This window comes from Dromiciops gliroides, chromosome 6, assembly GCF_019393635.1.
Source record: "Dromiciops gliroides isolate mDroGli1 chromosome 6, mDroGli1.pri, whole genome shotgun sequence".
In the NCBI taxonomy this organism is placed as follows: Eukaryota; Metazoa; Chordata; class Mammalia; order Microbiotheria; family Microbiotheriidae; genus Dromiciops; species Dromiciops gliroides.
In genome coordinates, this window is record NC_057866.1 from 12,321,299 (window position 1) to 12,340,343 (window position 19,045).

The window sequence follows — 19,045 nt, forward strand, 5'->3', positions numbered from 1 at the left end:
CCAGGGTCACACAGCCAGTAAGTGTTAAGTGTCTGAGGCTGGATTTGAACTCAGGTACTCCTGACTCCAGGGCCAGTGCTCTATCCACTGCGCCACCTAGCTGCCCCCCCGAAACTCTTAAACCGGGTTATCTCCAGGTGGTGGCAGTGACCTCATCCCCCACGCCCCAAGAGCAGGCCACTCCCTGCGGACTTCCTCCTCCCCCCCCCCCCCCCCCCCCCCGTCTAATCTCCTTTCAATTGTCGTTTCCTACTTGAGACCTTTCCTAGTCCCCCCCCTTCCCCAGGGGTGAGTGCCGCTCATTACTTTGCACGAATCCCGCTGTATAGGATCTTTATTGACCGAGATGTCAGTAACTGTAACTATTCTTTCCCAGTTTGGAAAGTAAGCGTCTTGAGGGCAAGAGCTGCCTCGCTGTCTTAGTGTCTCCAGCCCCTCCCCCCAAACTGCTGCTAGCACACACGACGGTGCCTTAAGGAAGGCCGGCTGATCCCGGAGGCCGGAGCCCGAACGAGCTGACCCCTCCTCGGCCCCGGGCCGCGCAGGGTGGGTGGGGGCTGAGGGGCTGGGCATAGGGAGAGGTCCAGTCTCGCTCAAAGACAGCCCGAAGCTCCCGCTGCACGGGGAGCATCTGGGCTCCTAGGGGCCGGATGATCACCAGCCCCACGCCCGTGGTGCGGAGGAAGTAGTCGTGGGACCAGTTGGAGGTGCCTGGAGAGGAAGAGAAGGGGACAAATGCTAACGCTCTTCCCGCAGACCCTGGAAGTTCAGGTGGATACGTCTGACCGATCTCGTGGCCACCCAGCCCGGCACAGGTCACCCCGCAGGTCCTTAGCACACCTGCTTTAGATGATGAGTCCCCGGACAGCCGGGCTAGACCTCAGGCTCCCGTGCCCAAGCTCTGCCCGGGGACCTGTGGCTGGCTGACTCCCCTCCCTTTCAGACCCTCTCCCAGCCCGGGCCCTGGGGCCGCAGCCCCGCCCCTGCTCCCACTGTCTCAGTCCCCGACTCACCAATGTAGGCAGCCTGGTCAGTGACCATGAACTTGTTGTGATTCATTCGCGCATAGGGGATCTGCCGCTGGTCCTCACTTACCGGTACCACGAACAGCTTCTGCAGGAAAAGGGTGGGGGCGTTTAAGTGGAAAGCAGTGGGAATTGCTATCGTAGCTCAACGCACTTTTCTTACAACTTCTGAAGGGGGGACGTTGTCCTCATCCGACAGGTGGGAGACCCGGAGAGTTAGCAAAGGCAGGGCGAGGGCCCTTTCCCCAGTAAACTGCCCCAATACTTACAGGTTCAGTTCTTCCAGATTCACCACCAGGCATCAGCACTACAGCCCTTTCACAATGCCTGGCCTACAGTAAGTGCTTAATAAATGCTGATGGATCATTCACACCCCTCCCCCCTTTCGTGCCTCCCCCAAGAAATCACTTTGTGTTTGCCTTGAATATACTTATATGAGGACCTCTTGTTTTCTCTAATAGGAAGGGCAAGCAGTTTCAGTTTTGGTCTTGGTATAGCCAGTTCCCAAGGACACAGCTCTCCATTTGTTTGTTTGTTTGTTTGTTTGAAATCAGGTCATAATTGATGATTGTTTCTAGAGGTCTTGTACAAAGGAAACTCAGAACCATCTCTGTTACTGCCAAGCTTCTGTGTTAAATGTGTCACAGCCTTTTAAAGGAGCCTTGCTGGTGCTTTTCATCTTTTTTTGGGGGGGGGGTTCCAGATCTGTGTTTCATCAATGCTGTGAATACCCTTTATGAAAATCCACTCCCTGATTAGGGTCTGAGCAACCTGCTCACCAGCAGCTTGGAGAGGTTAAGTCACGGCTGTTCTTGCCCCTGATCTCCCAACACCAAGGCCAAGTCCCCCACTCAGTTTTCCACTGTCTCATCCCACTCCACAAACAGTAGGCACTTAATAGATGCTAGCTGAAACCTGGAGTGACTTTGAACTGTGATTAATTCGATGATCAAGTCCAAAAATCTAAAGTTGAAGTATGTGATGCAGAAAGGTGGCTCAGTGGATAGAGCCCTGAACTTGGAGCCAGGAAGACGAGTTCAAATCTGGCCTCAGACATTGTGTGACTGTGGGCAAACCAATTAACCTATGTCTGCCTGTTTCCTCATCTGTATAATGAATATCACACCAGTCCTCCCAGGCTAGTTGTGAGCATCAAGGGAGTTAATATTTGTAAAGTGCTTTGCAAACACTATAAAGTGTCCCCTAAATCCCTGAATGAGATGGGGAGGGAATCAGCATTTATGAAGGGCCCACTAGGAGGGAAGCACATGTGACTTCTCCTGCCTCTGCCTCTGACCTCTCCCACCTTCCAGACATGGTTTTGTGCTGGGAGGTAAACATGGGGTTGAGGAGACCTGGGCTCAAATCTGTGACTCCGCCTGGTTTCAGCTCCCCCCAACAAGAAGTTCCAGGCACCCCCTGGTGCTCTCCTGTCATGTGTCATCCTCCCATTAGACTGTAAGCTCCTTGAGTGCTCAGTACAGCGGTTGGGGCATTTTGTGGTTTAGTCACGTCCAACCCTTCAGGACTTCATCTGGGGTTTTCTTGGCAGAGATAAGGGAGTGGTTTGCCATGTCCTTCTCCAGCTCATTTTACGGGTGAGGAAACTGAGGCAAACAGGGTGAGTGACCTGCCCAGGGTCCACCCAGTTAGCAAGTATCTGAGGCTAGATTTGAACTCAGGAAGATGGGTCTTCCCTGACTCCAGGCCCAGTGCTCCATGCACTATGGCGCCCCCTAGCTGCCCCAGCCTGTTTCTTGAACAGAATTGAAATTTATTTACTAACCATATGAACATGGGCAAGTTGACTACCTCTTGGAGCCTCAGTTTCCCCATCATTACAATGGGACTAATACTACTTCGAATACCTTCCTCACAGGGTGTGGGGGAGGCTCTGAGGGAAGGGCTGTTAGGTGCTAAAGGTAAATCCTTGCTATTATAATTCCGTCTCACCACGTGGAGTGGGCAGGACAACGGTGGCTGGGACAGGATGTTCAGGGCCTCCAGGAATATGAACATGTCAGGATCTGAGTGACGCCAGCAGCTGATAAGCAGTTGGATAGGAAGCCTCCGGTCGCAGGCTGCAGCCCGGAGAGCCGAGTCCAGCTCTGCCCAGAACCTGGGAGGGAGACCAGGGGTTTCAGGAGATCCTGGATCCCCAGGGCCCAAGGACAAAAGCCAGAGTACTTGTCTTCTAGGGGGCATCTGTCACTTGGGGAGACAAGAGCAGTGAGAGCCAGAGGTCAGAAGGCCCCAGGGGGCTGAGGGAAGGGGAGGTTCAGGATCTGCTTCCTGGCCCAGGCAGGCTATCAGGAGGAAAGGGGGGGCGTCACCGAGCCTCTCCCAAAGGACCGAGGCCTCCTCACCTCTTGGGCTGGCAAAACATGCACTGGGGCATCAGATCCATGACGGAGACCAGGATGAACTCCCGGGCCTGGCTTATGATGCTGAGGATGGCCTGCAGGTCGGAAGTCCGGCCAGGGGCACACAGGGCTGCTGGGGAGCCCTGCAGCCACAAAAGCTCATTAATGTGGGGACAGGCCATGAGCATCAGGAGGTAGGGAAGGGGTCGGGAGAGGGAAAGCAAGGGGAATGGGGGAGGGGGCTCCTCACTGCCGCTATGGGGTCTGAAGGCTGGGTGTGGCCACCCAGGTCATTCTCCCCCAGCTTGCCTTCACAGTAAAGGATCGGTGTCCCCTCAAACAAGCAGGGTCCCCAAGTCATGGACCACCCCAACCCCCATGACCTTCACCTTCACACCAGCCTCTGGCCTCCCTTTCCATCTTTCCCAACCTTCAGCCCTTCAGTTAACCCTCCAGCCATCCTTGCCCATCCTAACCCTATTGATCCAGCCCAACCTTGGACAGCGCCGGCCACCCCACCTTCACTCTGAAGCTTGGGACAGAGACAGAGGAGGGCCCACCACCACCTGACATATTCTGTGCTCTCTCTGCATGAGACATTCAACCTCTAGCCTCCAGGCATTTGTACTGGCTGTGCCCACCACCTGGAGTGTTCTCCCTCCTTACCTGGTCTTGTGGACCCCATAGTGCTTTGAGGGGCCTTCTGCTCCTTCCTCTCCTTATGGGCCTCCAAGAACCCACAGAAGTTAGGAAAAGGAGAGAAGGTTGAGGAGGGCACAGGAAGGTCAAGGAGCAGTGAAGAAGCACAACAGATGGGGGAGGAAGGCAGAGTTGAGGACTAGGGCACAACCTGCGGCTCTCTCTTTTGTCCCAGCTCCAGCCCAGGCTGCTCCTAGAGCTGGCTGACTTGCCATACCCCCAGGGCAAAACCTCATGTTAGACATGAAGAAGCTGGGGTCGAAGGAGAGTCAGCGACCTGCCCGGGATCACCCAGGTGTTAAGTATGGGGCACTTCAGTCCGGGACAAGCAGGACAAGCAAGGCAGAATCAAAGCTCCCAGAATGGCTGTGGGCCCTAGTGAGTCTCTTTGAAGCCTGGGGCAGCCTCTGGGGTGGGGCAGGGGAGGCGGGCATCTCACCGAGAGATACACATCAGCTGAATGACCATCTAGTTGTAGGCGGATGGGCCGCTGGAGGCTGGAGCTGGCAGAGAATTGAGGGGGCCAGGGGGAGGGCAGGACGGCCCCGGGGCCTCCCAGGGCCTGATAGGTGTTGAAGATGGAGAGCAGGTCTTGGGCAACAGGGCTGCAGTTGTACAGTAGAGCCCCCAGTTCTTTGATCTGAATAGGGGGACAAGGGCTCTGGGCTTCCCAGGCCTGCCCAACTGGCCTGGCCCTCCCCCACCTCCCCTTCTGAAACCGCCTGTTCTTCCAAAGCCTCTGGTACTCATGCCCTGCCGTGCAGCACACCCCCTTCCCTGCCACCCTCCTACCTGGGTGAGAGCCCGCCAGTCCACGTTGGCACTGCCCACGTAGATATCCCGGCCATCCACCACCCAGAACTTGGAGTGGACGATGCCTCCGGTCAGCTGCTCCAGCTCTACCGGGGTCACCTCAGCTCCTGCTCAAAGCAGGAAAGGCAAGGGCTGGTCAGATCTCTTCCCGGCTCTCCCATTCCCTTCCATAGGCCAGTCTTCCCCCCGCCCCCCCCCACAAGGCTCACCGTGCTTGGCCAGCTCATCTGCGTCCATCTCAGAGGGCTGGGGGCTGTTCATGGCAAGGCGCAACCCCACACCCCGGCTGGGCAGGGACAACAGCTGATCAAAAATCTCTTGACCCTGTGGTCCCAAGGACAAAGATGGAAGATTCAGGGCAGTTCCTAGAAAGCCCTGCTCCCCCAGCTTGGCAGGTGCTCTTGCCAGGCCCTCAGCCTCATCCTACACCACTCTGGGCTGACCTGCTGAGAAAGGAATGGCTACTCCAAGGATCCCCTGGGTCTTCCTTCTGCTAGGGGGACCATTGCCCTTTCCCAACTTAGCGGTTCCATAAAGTAAGGCAGCCACAAGGACCCTCACCAGACCCACCGCCTTGCAGACACATTTCTTTTCTTTTTTTTTTTTTTTTGCCGGGCAATGGGGGTTAAGTGACTTGCCCAGGGTCACACAGCTAGTAAGTGTCTGAGGCTGGATTTGAACTCAGGTACTCCTGAATCCAGGGCCGGTGCTTTATCCATTGCGCCACCTAGCCGCCCCCCTTGCAGACACATTTCTAAAGAAGGTGGCAGAGCTGTGGCCCATTGCTAGGCCTGGACTCAAAGCCACACGGGATGCCGGGGGTAGCCCCTGGCATCCCAGGTGCCCTCTCAGCAGTTTTATGCCAGGCAGGCCATGGACATGGGCACCAAACAGGGTGGGCCCAGAGTAGGTGGGGAGGCAGCCAGACATCTGTCCTGGAGCATCCCACAAAAGTGACACCTGTCATGGGCAGACCCCCTGGGACAGAGAAGCAGCTGAGTCAAATGGCGGAGGGAGGCACTTTGGCCAAGGAGAAGGAGTGGGCAATGAGGAAAGGAAGGCCCCAGGAAGCACTGTTGGTAGCGTCTGCCCCTCCCCAGGGGTAGCAGGGAGTATCCCTGCTTCTTGGGAATGGGAGGGCCCTGAGTGGCCCTGGTGAGGGGGGAGAGGGCAGCCCAGGCCGCAGGGACCAGAATTCTTGTTCGATGTCTCTTGCCTGCACTACTGGACAGTTTCCTAACTGGATTCTGGGAGTGTGGGCTTTCCTGACCCCAGATCATCCTTCACACAGCTGACAAAATGATCCCCAGAAAGCACCAATCTGTTCCAAGAGCCTTCAGTGGCTCCCTAGGACCTGTACATAAACAGGCAGACTCCTTGGCCTGGCATGGTGGCCAAGCTGCACCCAGAAGCCCTGTCCAGGCTGGCTGCAGACTCACTGTATGTGCCATCTCTCCAGTGACTGTGTTCACAGGCCGTGCATCCATACATGGTCCCTGGCCTCCTTCCAGGCCTGACTGAGGGGAAGTCCCTTCTGATTCCCCCAATTGTGAGGCCTCTCTTCTGCTCTGAATGATCCCCTGGATGAGGATGAATTGTGCCCCCCACCCACCCCAGGAGAACGTCACCTCCTTAAACAAGGCTGGTGCGAGTTTCCATTTTGTCTTGTGTAGCCCCTGACCTGCGCATAGTTGGTGTTTGATAAATGCTTGGTAGAAACTTCCTGGACTGGGTTTCATTCTCCCACTCATCCAGGGCTTCCCCTCCCAGGGAGAACAGAAACAAACCCTCAGCATTGAGGGAGGGAGCCCCAGGGTTTCCCTGGTAACAGGACATCTCTCAATCACTGAACCTTGCAAGAGGCAGCTGGGTAGAGCCGAAGGCCTGGAGTCAGGAAGGCCCCCAGTCAAATACAGCCTCAGAAACTTCCTAGCTGGGCCCCCCTGGGAATCTGACCTCTGTCTAACTTAGTCTCCCCCACAGTTACATGGGGATAATAAGAGCACCCATCCCCGAGGGTTGTTGTAAGGACCAGACAAGATGTTTGCACCTGGCACATAGTAGGTGCTGTATAAATAGACACTTGTTCCTTTCCTCCCTCCCCCTTCCTCGGTCAGAGATGTGAGTCTGGTCCTGGCTGCCACTTAACCAGACATTCAGCCTCCAACTAGGGAGAAGGGAAGGGAACAAGCATTTATGAAGTGCCTACTATGTGATAAGTTCATCACAACCCTGTGAAGTAGGTGAGGAAACCGAGGTGGACAAAGGTGAAATGTCTTCCCTGAGGTCACCCAGCTAATAAGTATCTATGGCAGGGTTTGAACTCAGGGCTTCTTGACTCTTTCCAGGTCTAGCCCTGAATAAGTCATGTAACCTTGAGGTCTCTTGGCCTCTTCACCTGTCAGAGGGGTTAATAATCACTGCCCCTGCCTATCTCCCAGAGCCATTGTAAGGACCTTCATGTGAACCTGGAGGTGACCAACAACATGGGGCAGATCAAGAGGAAGTGAGTGGCTTCAAGGGGAGGAGATGGAAGAGAGAGCAGTGACCTGGCAAGGACAGGGAGGAGACCTGAGCCCAGAATGTGGGAGAGCCAAGCTGGGAACTCGACGGGGAAAGCAGAGGCCAGGCAGCATCAAACCCTCCTGAGAGGAGACTGGTCTAGAGAGGGTGGAGGCTGGCAGCCGGACACCAAGGCCAGGCTGGAAAGAGGCAGCAATGGCCTGAGCCAGAAGGAGGGATGGTGGTGCCCTGGCCCAGATGCTCAGGAGCCCCACTCCTTCCTGGCCAATCAGACTGAGCACCCCTGCTTTCTCTGGGACCAATTTCTGACCTGCCAGTCAGAGGGGTGGTCACTGACAGTGGCTCTAGACCTTAGAGTGACGTTGTAGGCTGCAATATCCACATGGCTCTGGGCTCTGTCGATGAGATTTAGCCAGGCCTGATGGGTGGAGATGTGCTGGGGACTGGCTGGCCCAAAGCTCATCCCCTCAGGTATGCTCTCAGCCAGCACCAACCTGGAGGGAGAGCAGAGATGGGGAGAGGGGGAGGACAAAGACAGTCCTCCTTCCCCCCCAGCTGTCACACCTTCCCTTCTCTGCCTTTGCCACCCACCGAGGCCTCCCCACCTTCCCAACTGCCTCCTTCCACACGTGTGACCCACAGTCCCACTCCCTGGCCTTCTCGAACTTGAAACTCCCCCCCACAGCCTCCATGTGACAGCCCTAACTGGGCTGCCTGCTGTCTTCTGCACAGGACAGGTCATCACCCACCCCTGTCCCTTCATATCTAGGGATCAATCACCACATCGGAAAGCAACCACCCAGTCATAGACCTAGAGCCAACCTGGAGGCCACAGGCCTCAAGGCTAGCTCCTTCATTTGATGGGTGAGGAAACTGAGGCCCACAAAGGTAGAAGAGTGTCAGAGGCAGAATTCAAACCCAGGTTTTCCCGACTCTGAGTCCAATACCCTGTCTACTACTTGGAAGTGGCTCAGTGATGCAGTGCACAGAGCACTGAGCCTGGAGCCTCAGACACTTCCTAGCTGGATGACCCTGGGCAAGTCACATAACCTTCATTTGCCTCAGTTTCCCCATCTATAAAACAGGAAGAACCACAGCACCTGCTTCCCCAGGTTGAGGATCCAACGAGACAACATTTGTAAAGTGATTAGCACAACATCTGCCACATAGCAGGTGCTTCATAAATACTCATTCTCTTCCTTCCCCTGAATTATCTTGTCTGGAATTCCCCCTTGTTCCCATCATCCTCTGCTTTTAAAGATCTGTGTCATGTACCATCCTCTCCATTCCCCCAGGAGACTAGGAGACCCTGGAAGGCAGCAAGTACCATCTGGCATCTTCAGCAGGCACTCCTTTTATGCTTTTGAACTGACTTGTATCCCCCTCCACAAGAGGCTCCTCACCTGCAGGCCGCTCCGCTCTCCTTGGCCGCTGCCTGCTCTTCCTCCCCCTCCCAACGGGGCCATGGCACCGCTGATGTCCAGAATCCCCAGGCCGCTGCTCCCAGAAGCAGCAGGATGAGGGTGGGAAGCAGGAGTCGGCTGGTCTGGGGATGATGGAACAGCTGTGGGGCACAGAGGAGCAGCCCAGTAGTGAGAGTCTCCCCAGAACCAGAGAGGACCCCTCCTGCCAGCCCCTGACCCAGTGACAGGCCACCTCTAGGCCTCAGCCTGAAAGAGACCACAGGACAAGGAAAAGGACGTGTGTACAAAAGTACTTAGAGGGGCAGCTAGGTGGCGTAGTGGATAAAGCACCGGCCCTGGATTCAGGAGTACCTGAGTTCAAATCCGGTCTCAGACACTTGACACTTACTAGCTGTGTGACCCTGGGCAAGTCACTTAACCCCCATTGCCCCGCAAAAAAAAATATTAAAAAATAAAAAATAAAAAAGTACTTAGAGCAGCTCTTTTTGCCCCTCCCTTAGGAAACAAAGCACAAGGTAGTGTGGTGAAATAATGGAAGGTGCTGTCAAGGAAGGCTATTTCTCCATAAGAAATGAGGATGGGGGCAGCTAGGTGGCGCAGTGGATAGAGCACCGGCCCTGGAGTCAGGAGGACCTGAGTTCAAATCCGGCCTCAGACACATAACACTTACTAGCTGTGTGACCCTGGGCAAGTCACTTAACCCCAATTGCCTCACTAAAAAAAAAAAAAAAAAAAGAAATGAGGATGGAGGCAGCTAGGTGGTGCCGTGGATAGAGCACTGGCCCTGGAGTCAGGAGGACCTGAGTTCAAATTCGGCCTCAGACACTTGACACTTATTAGCTGTGTTACCCTGGGCAAGTCACTTAACCCCAACTGCCTCACCAAAAACAAAAACAAAAAACAAAACAAGAAATGAGGATGGTGAGAGTTCAGAGAAACCTGGGAAGACTTGTATGAACTGATGAAGAGGGAACCAGAGAGCAAATAACACAGTAACAACAATGCTGTTAAGAGAGAGCATTGAGAAGCCTTCAGAAGTCAGCTTGATGCAATGACCATCCAGTGGACTGAGGATGAAGCTGCCCACTCCTGACAGACCAGAGGGACAAGTAGTTTTGAACAAGGCAAATGTGGAAACTGATTTCTCTTGACCTGCACATTTGTTACAAGGGTTTTCTCTCTCTCTCCCCCCCCCCCCACCTCTCTCTCTCTCTCTCTCTCTCTCTCCCTTTCCTTCTCCCTCTCCCTCTCCCTCCCCTCCCTTTCTCTCTCTTTCTTTCTCTTTCTCTTTCTCTCTCTCCCTCTCTTCCTCTCTTTCTCTCCCTCTCTTTCTCTCCGTCTCTCTCTCTCCCTCTTTCTCTCTCTCCCTCCCTCTCTTTCTCTCTCCCTCCCCCTCTCTCCCTTTCTTTCTCTCTCCCTCTTTCTCCCTCCCCCTCTCTCTCTCTCCCTCCCTCCCTCTCTCTCCCTCTCTTTCTCTCTCTCTCCCTCTTCTCTCTCTCTCTCTCTCTCTCTCTCTCTCTCTCTCTCTCTCTCTCTCTCTCTCTCTCTCTCTTTCTCTCTCTCCCCCGTCTCTGTCTCTCTGGTGGAGGGGTGGGTGGGAAGAAGAGAAAATAGATTTTTACTTGAACTTTAAACAGTAATGACATAAGATCCATGAAGGCAGGGGCTGTTTTATTTGGCCAGATGCCTGGAGGTGGGGCAGGGGGCAGGACCTGTGATTTTTTCCAGTTGGAGTATCTGCCTGTTTGGAGAGAGTTCCTGCAAGGAGTGGGTCAGCAGCTGTTGTGCTGTTACAATATTCAGGCCTGGCCTTGGGGGCCCAGAGAGGCCTCCCTGGCCACAGAAGGACTAGAGACCACGGTCTCCACTGTTCCACGCCAGTTGCACCAAACCATCTTTTGATTAAATGAATTTCATTTCCCACCAGCATGGGCCCAGCATGTTCTCTGAGGAAAGGGCCAGGCCAGGCATCTTCCATCTGCCCAGCACAAGGGATCTCCCACCGCATGCTGCACCTTCACACCTGGTCATACCCTTGACATCCCAGTAAATGACCACCGTGGCTCTCCAGACGAGCCCCAAGCCGGATTCCTTGTTCCCGCCCCTCCCCACTCCCCCCTCTACCAGCCGAGCACAGTGCCCTCTGCAGCATCTTCCCTCCATCTCAGATCCTTCCTCTCTCACTTGTCCGTCATCTAGCTCTTCTTGAAACCAGGCCTTCTCCTGGTGATGCAGCCTCCCTGGTTGTGCTTTCTGGGATTGGCTGCACCCTCCCTCATTCTCCTCGGCTCCCGGGCAGAGACCGAGGCGATGGAATGCTCCCTGCTCCCCCCGTCACTTCCGGGGTCTCTCCCTACCAGCACTGCTCAGTGACCTCTCTTCTTTGAGGTCCATGCTCTTCCTCTCTCACACCCCTGCTCCAGTCACTTTCTTTCCTCAATGAGTTTAGTCCTTGGCTCACAATTCTTCCCCCCAACTCTTGCCCTCTTATGAGGGGACTTCAACATACATCTGGATTCCCCCTCAAAGATCCTCAACCTTCCCTCCTGCTACAAGCGACTGCCCACCTCAGCCACACACCCAGATAGTCATACCCTCCGTCTTGCTCCACCCACAACTGGGCCACATCTACCTTCAACAATTCTGAAATCTCCTTATTCAACCCTCCGACTCATCTCTCCCTCTGCCTTCTCTCGCATAACCCTTCTTTGCATCCTAATCTAATCCCTCAACCCCTCAATCCTCTCCCAGGCCATGTCTCCGGCACTGGACACTCTTGCTTCTTCTCCCCATCTTGACTCCTTGGCAAACCAAGTCAATTCTACACCATGCCCCTCTCTTGAGTCACTCACCCCCTTATCATATAGATGATCCTGCCCATCCAAGACTCAGCCTTGGATAACTGGCACGCTCTTCCACGTGCAGTGGAATGAAGATGGAGCAAGTCACAGAACTGTCCTGACGGAGCTGAAGTTACCAATTTCGGGTCCACGGCCTCCACTCTGCCCTTACTGCTGTTTGGCAATTGCCAGCACCTCCCTCAGCAACTCATTCCCCCACTGTCCTGGGCGGCTCTGTCAGACCTTCCCATCCTGCTACAACCCTCAGTTGAGGTCTTTGCCTCCTATCTGACAGAAAATAAATGGAGGTGAGCTCCCTCTCCTCCTCTCTTGCTCTCCCCTCCCATCCCCTCATCCCTGGTGGGTGGGTGGGCCTGCCTCCCGGCTCTCCCCACAATAGTCCATCCTTCCCTCTACTATCAAAAGGATATTCTTCAAGCACAGGCCCGATCCCTTCATTGCCTACTCAATAAACCTGGTGGCTCCGGTTGTCTCCAGGGTCAAATACAAAACCCTTCCCAGGCTCCTCACACCTCACTCTGTACCCCGCACTCAGCCCAGTGGCCCACCACCCCCTCCCCCATGTTCCATCTCTCTGGCCCAGCATCCCCTCTGGCTCTCCCCCACGTCTGCAATGCTCTCCCCTGTCTCAGCTTAGCCAAAATCCCACCTTCTACAGGAAGCCTTCCGGGACCCCTCCTAATTCTAGCGCTGTAATTATTTCCAGTTTATCCCGTATCTAGCTTGTTTTGTACATATTTATTTGTCTGTTGTCTCCCTCGTTAGACTGTAAGCTCCTTGAGGGCAGGGGCTGTCTTTTGCCTCTTTCTGTGTGCCTCACACTTGGCATAGTGCCAGGTGCATAGGAGGTACTTAATAAATGTGTAGGGGGGCACAGAGAGGTGGCACAGGGGATAGAGCACCGGCCCTGGATTCAGGAGGACCTGAGTTCAAATCCAGCCTCAGACACTTGACACTTACTAGCTGTGTGACCCTGGACCCTCACTGTCCTGCCCAAAAAATGTATATTAATTATCATTACCATAACAAATAATAATAATGCTTATAATAGCAAACTTTTGCACAGTTTTTAAAGGTTTGCGAAGTTCTTTACCTATATTGTTTGAGCCTTACAACAACCCCAGGAGGCAGGTATTATTTTACAATAAGGAAACTGAGGGGGCAGCTAGGTGGCACAGTGGATAAAGCACCAGCCCTGGAGTCAGGAGGACCTGAGTTCAAATTCAGCCTCAGACACTTGACACTTACTAGCTATGTGACCCTGGACAAGTCACTTAACCCCAACTGCCTCACCAAAAAAAAAGAAAAGAAAAAAAAAGGAAACTGAGGCAGAGAGGTTAAGTGACTTGCATGGGTCATACAGCTAGCAAACTCAGGTCTTCCTGACTCCAAATATGGCCCAGAGGACATGTGGTTTCATAGTGTGGGTACCCACCTCTCTCCCCTTCCCTCTGCTGATGTCCATTACTTAGGAGAAAGAGTTACAGGATGTGACAATAGGCCTCTCCAAGCTTAGCCAGGCTGTCCATCCCTGGGACCACACATGAAGCTTTCTTTTGTTTGTTTGTTTGTTTGGCTTGGTTTGGGGGTGTGTGTATGTGTGTGTGTGTGTGTGTGTGTGTGTGTGATGTTTCTGTGTTTGTTTGTTTGGGGTTTTTTTCAGGGCATTGAGGGTTAAGTGACTTGCCCAGGGTCATATAGCTAGTAAGTGTCAAGTGTCTGAGGTCAGATTTGAACTCAGGTCCTCCTGACTCCAGAGCTGGTGCTCTATCCCCTGCAGTACCTAGCTGCTCCCCATGAACCTTTCTGAGGTTGGTCTGTGGTACAGTCACGTCTAACTCTTGTTTTCTTGGCAAAGATACTGGAGGGATTTGCCATTTCCCTCTTCAGTATGTCCCCATTTTACAGATGAGGTAAGTGACTTACTCAGGTCACACACCTAGGAAGTGTCTGAGGTGGGATTTGAACTCAGGAAGATTAGTCCAGACCTGGTGCTCTGCACTGTGGCATCACCTAGGGGCTCCTTTGAGCTTGGCAGACTATGTCAGAGCTTGGGCAGAGCCTTCACGAGTCCAGGGGTCCTTCCCTGCCAGTCCGCAGCTTGGGAGGAGGACTTCCCTGGAGCAATGATGGGAAGGGGAAGGGGCTCAGATGTCTTGCCCCATTTTCTCAGGGGGTTTCTTACCCTTTCATCCGAAGCCTCATGGTCACAGGTTGAGTGTAGCTTCCTATCTCCAAACTCTGACCCCTCTGGCCTACGCAGACGCAGGGATGGAGATCTGGGCTAGGAAAAGCGTGGAAAAGGAGGTGGTCAAGTATTAGGTTATGTTAAAATTTTATGGGTGAAGGACAGACACATGTCCCTGTTGTCCAAGAGACTCAAGAGGAAGGGATCTGGATGACAGATCAAAAATCCATCCACACGCTCTGAAGAGCATCACAGAAAAACAAGCAGGAAGACCGAGGGGACAGTGGCGTCCACACCCAGTGTCCCTCAAGATTCCTGAGGACCTCAGAGACATCCTCTGACCACCATGGACAAGATGCCTTCTAGCCTTCACTCACAGAGTTCAAGTAAAGAGAAATCGGCTGCCTCTCGAGCAAAGGCACAGCTTCCTACTTTCTGACAGCTCTCATTGCCAGGAAGGTTTTCTTTACTCCAAATGCACAAACATTTAGGCAGTAGCTGCCATGGGCCAGTCCTGTGGCACGCAGAGTCTGCGGGGACATCCTAACTACAATGATCACTGAGTACATAATATACAGAAGGAAATACAAAGCAATGGGGGAGTGTGAAGAGAGCTGGGAGAGAAGGGGAAGACCTCAAAGGTGATAAGATTGACACTGGGGGAGACTGAAAGAAGGTTGTTAGCCAGCAGATAATGGTGGTTAACATTTAGATAGCACCTTCCTGGTTTGCAAAGCAATTTACAGATACTTTCTCACTTGAAAATGATAACAACCTTCGAGGCAGGTGGTCTTATCAACCTCATTTTACAGATAGGGAAACCCAGGTAAACAGAGGCTAAGTGACCCAGAGCTGTTAAGTGTGAGGCTGGAGCTGAACTCCGGTCTCCCTGACCCCAGTCCTGGCCCCAGCCCTGCATCTACCTCATAAGCTAGATAATTCTCTTTAAAACCTTCCCATGGGGGCAGCTAGGTGGCACAGTGGATAAAGTACCGGCCCTGGATTCAGGAGTACCTGAGTTCAAATCCGGCCTCAGACACTTTACTAGCTGTGTGACCCTGGGCAAATCACTTAACCCCCATTGCCCTGCAAAAAAAAACAAAAAACCTTCCCAGGCTTGGCCTAATGAAACTTCTTTCATCACGCTGATGATAGGGTTGCCAGGTGACACACGTATCTTCTCCCAGGGGGTGCCGGTTCTATTCTCAGTCGGTTCTGGATCTGTGATTTGAAAGTAGGGGCCAGAAAACATGTGGCCCTGATCCAGGACTTCTGCTTGCCCTGGGGCACCACTTCTCCCTCATCCCACTCCTGGCCAAACGCTGTCTCTGGTGCCCACAAACGTCTCTGTCCCTCTGCTGCCTGAGGCTGGGCGGGTGACTCCCTGAGACTCAGGATTTACACCTTCTCTAAGAAGGGAGGGGGGAAAAAAGGGGCTCCCTGCGATTTGTCCTCTCCCATCTCACAGTCTCTCCTCCACCCAGGGCTATCGGAACCATCATCAGACCTCAAAACGCAAAAATAAAACTCAGTCTCACAGTTCCTCGTGCACGTGGGTCCTCCTGGCCTGGGCTAACATCGGGGCAGGACCGGAAGGGGTTCCGGCCCCGCTCTGCCAGCCCAGGCCCCTCGGGCTGCAGAGATGGGGACCCTCTCTCCAGGACCTGCTGCTGCTGCTCCTTCTTCATATCTGTCACCAAGCATCGCTTGACTGTAAAGTGACACTAACTCAGCTGTTTCCTTCCTGAGCAGAAAGGGTGGAGCCCCCATTGTGTAGACAGCCCGGAAGGGACGAGGAAGGGGGGCAAGGCGGAGGAGAAGGGAGGGGGAGCCATGGGAAACCATCCCCACAGAAGCTGGGGCAGCGGCCCCTCCCCGTCCCGGGAGCAAGCCTAGCTGGATCAGAAGACTGAGAGTCAGTCTCAGCAAGGGGCATCCAATACCCGAGCAGGAAGCCCAAGGCCTTAAGCCTCTGGTCCACTATCTGCCCCACCCTCATTTAACAGATGAGCAAACTGAGGCAGAGGGAAAATGACTTGCATAGGTAAGTGGAAGAGCAGGGATTCGGACCCAAACCTAGAACTCCTTTGCTTATGCTTGGATACTTCTGGGGATGGGAACTCACTACCAATCAAGGCAAAGCAGCCCCTGGAGGCACAGGGACTCATTACAAGGGGAAGCGGCCCTCCCACCACTCTGGGAGGGAGAAACACCGGCCCCACGGAAAGAGAAGTAGGTCCTGTTTCTAGAAACTTGTGGGGAGGAGCAGAAAAAGCTGTAAGCCGCGGGGGGCGTGTAGTGCGGCTCCACGCAGGCCCCACCCCACGGGTTATGAGCCTTTGCCCAGCCCTGTCCCCCACAGGAGGACCCGGGCGGCTGGAGCGGCATGCTCCCTCCGCCAATCAGCGGACGCTCAGACGAAACGGGGCGGGATGAGGAAGCGGAGAAATGACAGCGGGTTGGGGGCAATCAGGTGACGGGTAAGCGTGAGCGATGTAGCCTCGCGCCCATCTGGAGGCCACAGCCGCCGCGAGGGCGGGGGCGTGCCGACCAATCTGAACCGAGGAGGAGCGAACCTCGACCTATAGCAACGAGAGAGGCGGGGAAGGGGGAGGGGTTCTCCAGGCCGTTGCTCGGTGGTGGGTGAGGGATCAGTTTCTTCTGCTCGTTCTCACCCCCGGGACTCCCCATTCCCACCGGGATGCGAAAGGAAGGGGCCCTGGGGATCTCCTGGGCTGGGGTGGAGGAGCGCCTCGGGGGAAGGGTCCGGGAGCACAGAGGACTCCCGATCGGGGAGGCGGGGGGCTCCGGGGTGGGCGCTGCCGAGGAGTGAGGGGCCCCGCGGGGGGGCGGGACTTCCGGGGAGCCGGGTTTCCGGAGCGTGGTTGTCCCCAGCAGGGGGCGGGCCCAGAGGGGAGTGGCTTCTGGGGCCGTCCTGGTGGGGGAGTGGGCGGAGCTTTGGGGGGGGTGTGTGAGCTGATCCCCGGGCCACCGGCCAGGGCCCGGGCTCTGCCCTCTGGTTGCGCTCCACCGGGGGCCTCGACATGGCGGCCCGGCAGCCGGTGGGGTGCCTCTGCCCTCACGGCCTGTCGCTTCCATCTCTCCCCAGGGCCCCGGGGCCTCTCGGCCAGGTTCCATGGAGTTCCCCGGGCACAGCGAGCAGCTGCTGCAGAGCCTCCGGGAGCAGCGCTCGCAGGGCTTCCTGTGCGACTGCACGGTGCTGGTGGGCAGCACGCCCTTCCAGGCGCACCGGGCCGTGCTGGCTTCGTGCAGCCCCTTCTTCCAGCTCTTCTACAAGGAGCGGGACCTGGACAAGCGCGACCTGGTCTGCATCCACAACGAGATCGTCACGGCGCCCGCCTTCGGGCTGCTGCTGGACTTCATGTACGCCGGCCAGCTGGCCCTGCGCGGGGACACGCCCGTGGAGGACGTGCTGGCCGCCGCCAGCTACTTGCACATGAATGACATCGTCAAGGTCTGCAAGCGGCGGCTGCAGGCCCGGGCCCTGGCGGAGGCCGACAGCACCAAGAAGGAGGAGGAGCCCCGGGCAAGGCCGGCCACCCCGGAGCCCCTGCCCAGCACCTCCCGCGGCCTCGTGCAGGGGCTTCCACCTCCCGAGACGCCCAGCTGGAGGGACCAAGACCAGTGGAAGGGGCCCGCCCCGGCCCCTGCCCTGCCCGCGGGCCCCCACGCAGATGAGCCCCCGGGGCCCGAGGGGGCAGACACCACCCAGCCTGGCATGGACGCGCCAGGGGCAGAAGGCTCCCTTTCCAGCCCCAGTAGCTCCACGGAAACGGTGCCTGCCAGCTATTTTTCCCCTAGTCTCGGGGCTGCCCCCGTGGAACCCGCAGGGTCCCTGGAAGTGGGTCCTGAGAACATGGGGCTAGGGGGCCCACGAGGACCTAGTGGGCCAGTGGAGGGCTTCTACCCGCCTCCACCCGCCCCAGCACCAGCGCTGGCCCAGGCCCCGGCCCCGGCCCCAGGGGAGGCTGAGCCTGTGCAGGTGAAGGTGGAGGCCATAGTGATCTCTGATGAGGAGCCAGAGGGGCCAGAGGAGAGGCCCCAGGCCCCAGAGGGACTCTTCCCACCCGGAGGAGCAGCTTGTCGGAGCCGCTATGCCCCCCCTGAAGCATTTGAGGAGGCGGGGGCTTCGGGGGCCCCGGGGGCCCCGGGGCTGGAGGAGGCTGGGCCGGCAGACCACTTCCTGGCCCCTGACGCTCACCTTCCCTACCACCTGTTAGCCGGCCCAGGGCACTACCCTCCCGGGCTGGTGACTCCACCTCCACCCACACACAGTGGCCTGCATGAATCTCTCTACTTGCCTCCAGAGTACGAAGTGGCCTCCGGGAGCTTTGGGGTTTTCACTGAGGATGTCCCAACGTGCAAGACGTGTGGCAAGACCTTCTCCTGCTCCTACACGCTGAGGCGCCATGCGACTGTGCATACCCGGGAGCGGCCCTATGAGTGCCGCTACTGTCTGCGCAGCTATACGCAGTCGGGAGACTTGTACCGCCACATCCGCAAGGCCCACAATGAGGACCTGGCCAAACGAAGCAAGCCTGACCCTGAAGCTGCCCCCTCCTAGGTGTGCCCACCCCCCTCTCCGACTTCAGCCTGGGCCACGGTGGGGGGCGCCCCGAGACCCCCGGACTTGGTCCCTGGGACTTTGGGGGCAGTGGAGACCTCCCTGAGAAGAGGGAAGGCTGGGGGGGTCAATCCCATGCTGCTGGGTCAGATGGGTGTGGGGTCTGGCTGCTGTCCTGTCCTTGTTCAGCCAGAGGTGAAAGGACAGCATTGGCGCTATCCTGCCTAGCTTGGTAGTCCAGAGCCGAGGAGCCAGCTAGTGCAGGGCCTTGTGTCCCTCTCCCTGCCCCCTCCCTGGGTTTTAGAGGGACAGAGGCCCAGTTCCTTAGCTCCTCTCCAGGTAGATCATTTTCCCAACCCCGTGGCCTAGAGTCCCCCTGAGATTGTCACCTGCCACTCCAAGTACTGTTTTATTGCCTGGGTCATAAAGGTGGAAGTGAAACCCTCTCCATGAAGTGCTCTTGGCTGGTTTTTTACCCTCCTGACAGATTGGAGGCCTGCTCATGTTGATTCCTCTGCACCTTCCCAGAATCTGACCTGAGGGAGGAGGGGGTGGAGGGGAGGT

General features: G+C 56.0%; 2 protein-coding genes across 5 annotated transcripts; one reads left to right on the forward strand and one right to left on the reverse strand.

The window, feature by feature from the left end:
- Positions 1-324: 324 nt before the first annotated feature.
- LOC122731729 (5'-3' exonuclease PLD3-like) lies at positions 325-15,821 on the reverse strand. Of its 3 annotated transcripts, XM_043972001.1 has the most exons (12): positions 15,435-15,821; positions 13,894-13,992; positions 8,827-8,987; positions 7,734-7,917; positions 6,340-6,480; positions 5,110-5,224; positions 4,880-5,007; positions 4,527-4,727; positions 3,392-3,531; positions 2,979-3,144; positions 1,014-1,113; positions 325-711 (listed from the first exon to the last, which is right to left on the reverse strand). In XM_043972001.1, exons 1-12 carry the CDS (start codon positions 15,582-15,584, stop codon positions 473-475), a joined length of 1,824 nt encoding a protein of 607 aa, XP_043827936.1. In that variant the 5' UTR covers positions 15,585-15,821; the 3' UTR covers positions 325-472. The 3 variants fall into 3 exon arrangements, with proteins under 3 accessions (XP_043827936.1, XP_043827937.1, XP_043827938.1); XM_043972002.1 differs by lacking the exon at positions 6,340-6,480; XM_043972003.1 differs by lacking the exons at positions 6,340-6,480; positions 7,734-7,917; positions 8,827-8,987.
- A 644-nt stretch (positions 15,822-16,465) lies between these two features.
- Positions 16,466-18,938, forward strand: ZBTB3 (zinc finger and BTB domain containing 3). Of its 2 annotated transcripts, none has more exons than XM_043973529.1 (2): positions 16,466-16,539; positions 17,006-18,938. In XM_043973529.1, the coding sequence occupies exon 2, from the start codon at positions 17,033-17,035 to the stop codon at positions 18,479-18,481; it is 1,449 nt and encodes a 482-aa protein (XP_043829464.1). In that variant the 5' UTR covers positions 16,466-16,539; positions 17,006-17,032; the 3' UTR covers positions 18,482-18,938. The 2 variants fall into 2 exon arrangements, with proteins under 2 accessions (XP_043829464.1, XP_043829465.1); XM_043973530.1 differs by having other exon boundaries at positions 16,524-16,535.
- The last annotated feature ends 107 nt before the right edge of the window (positions 18,939-19,045 follow it).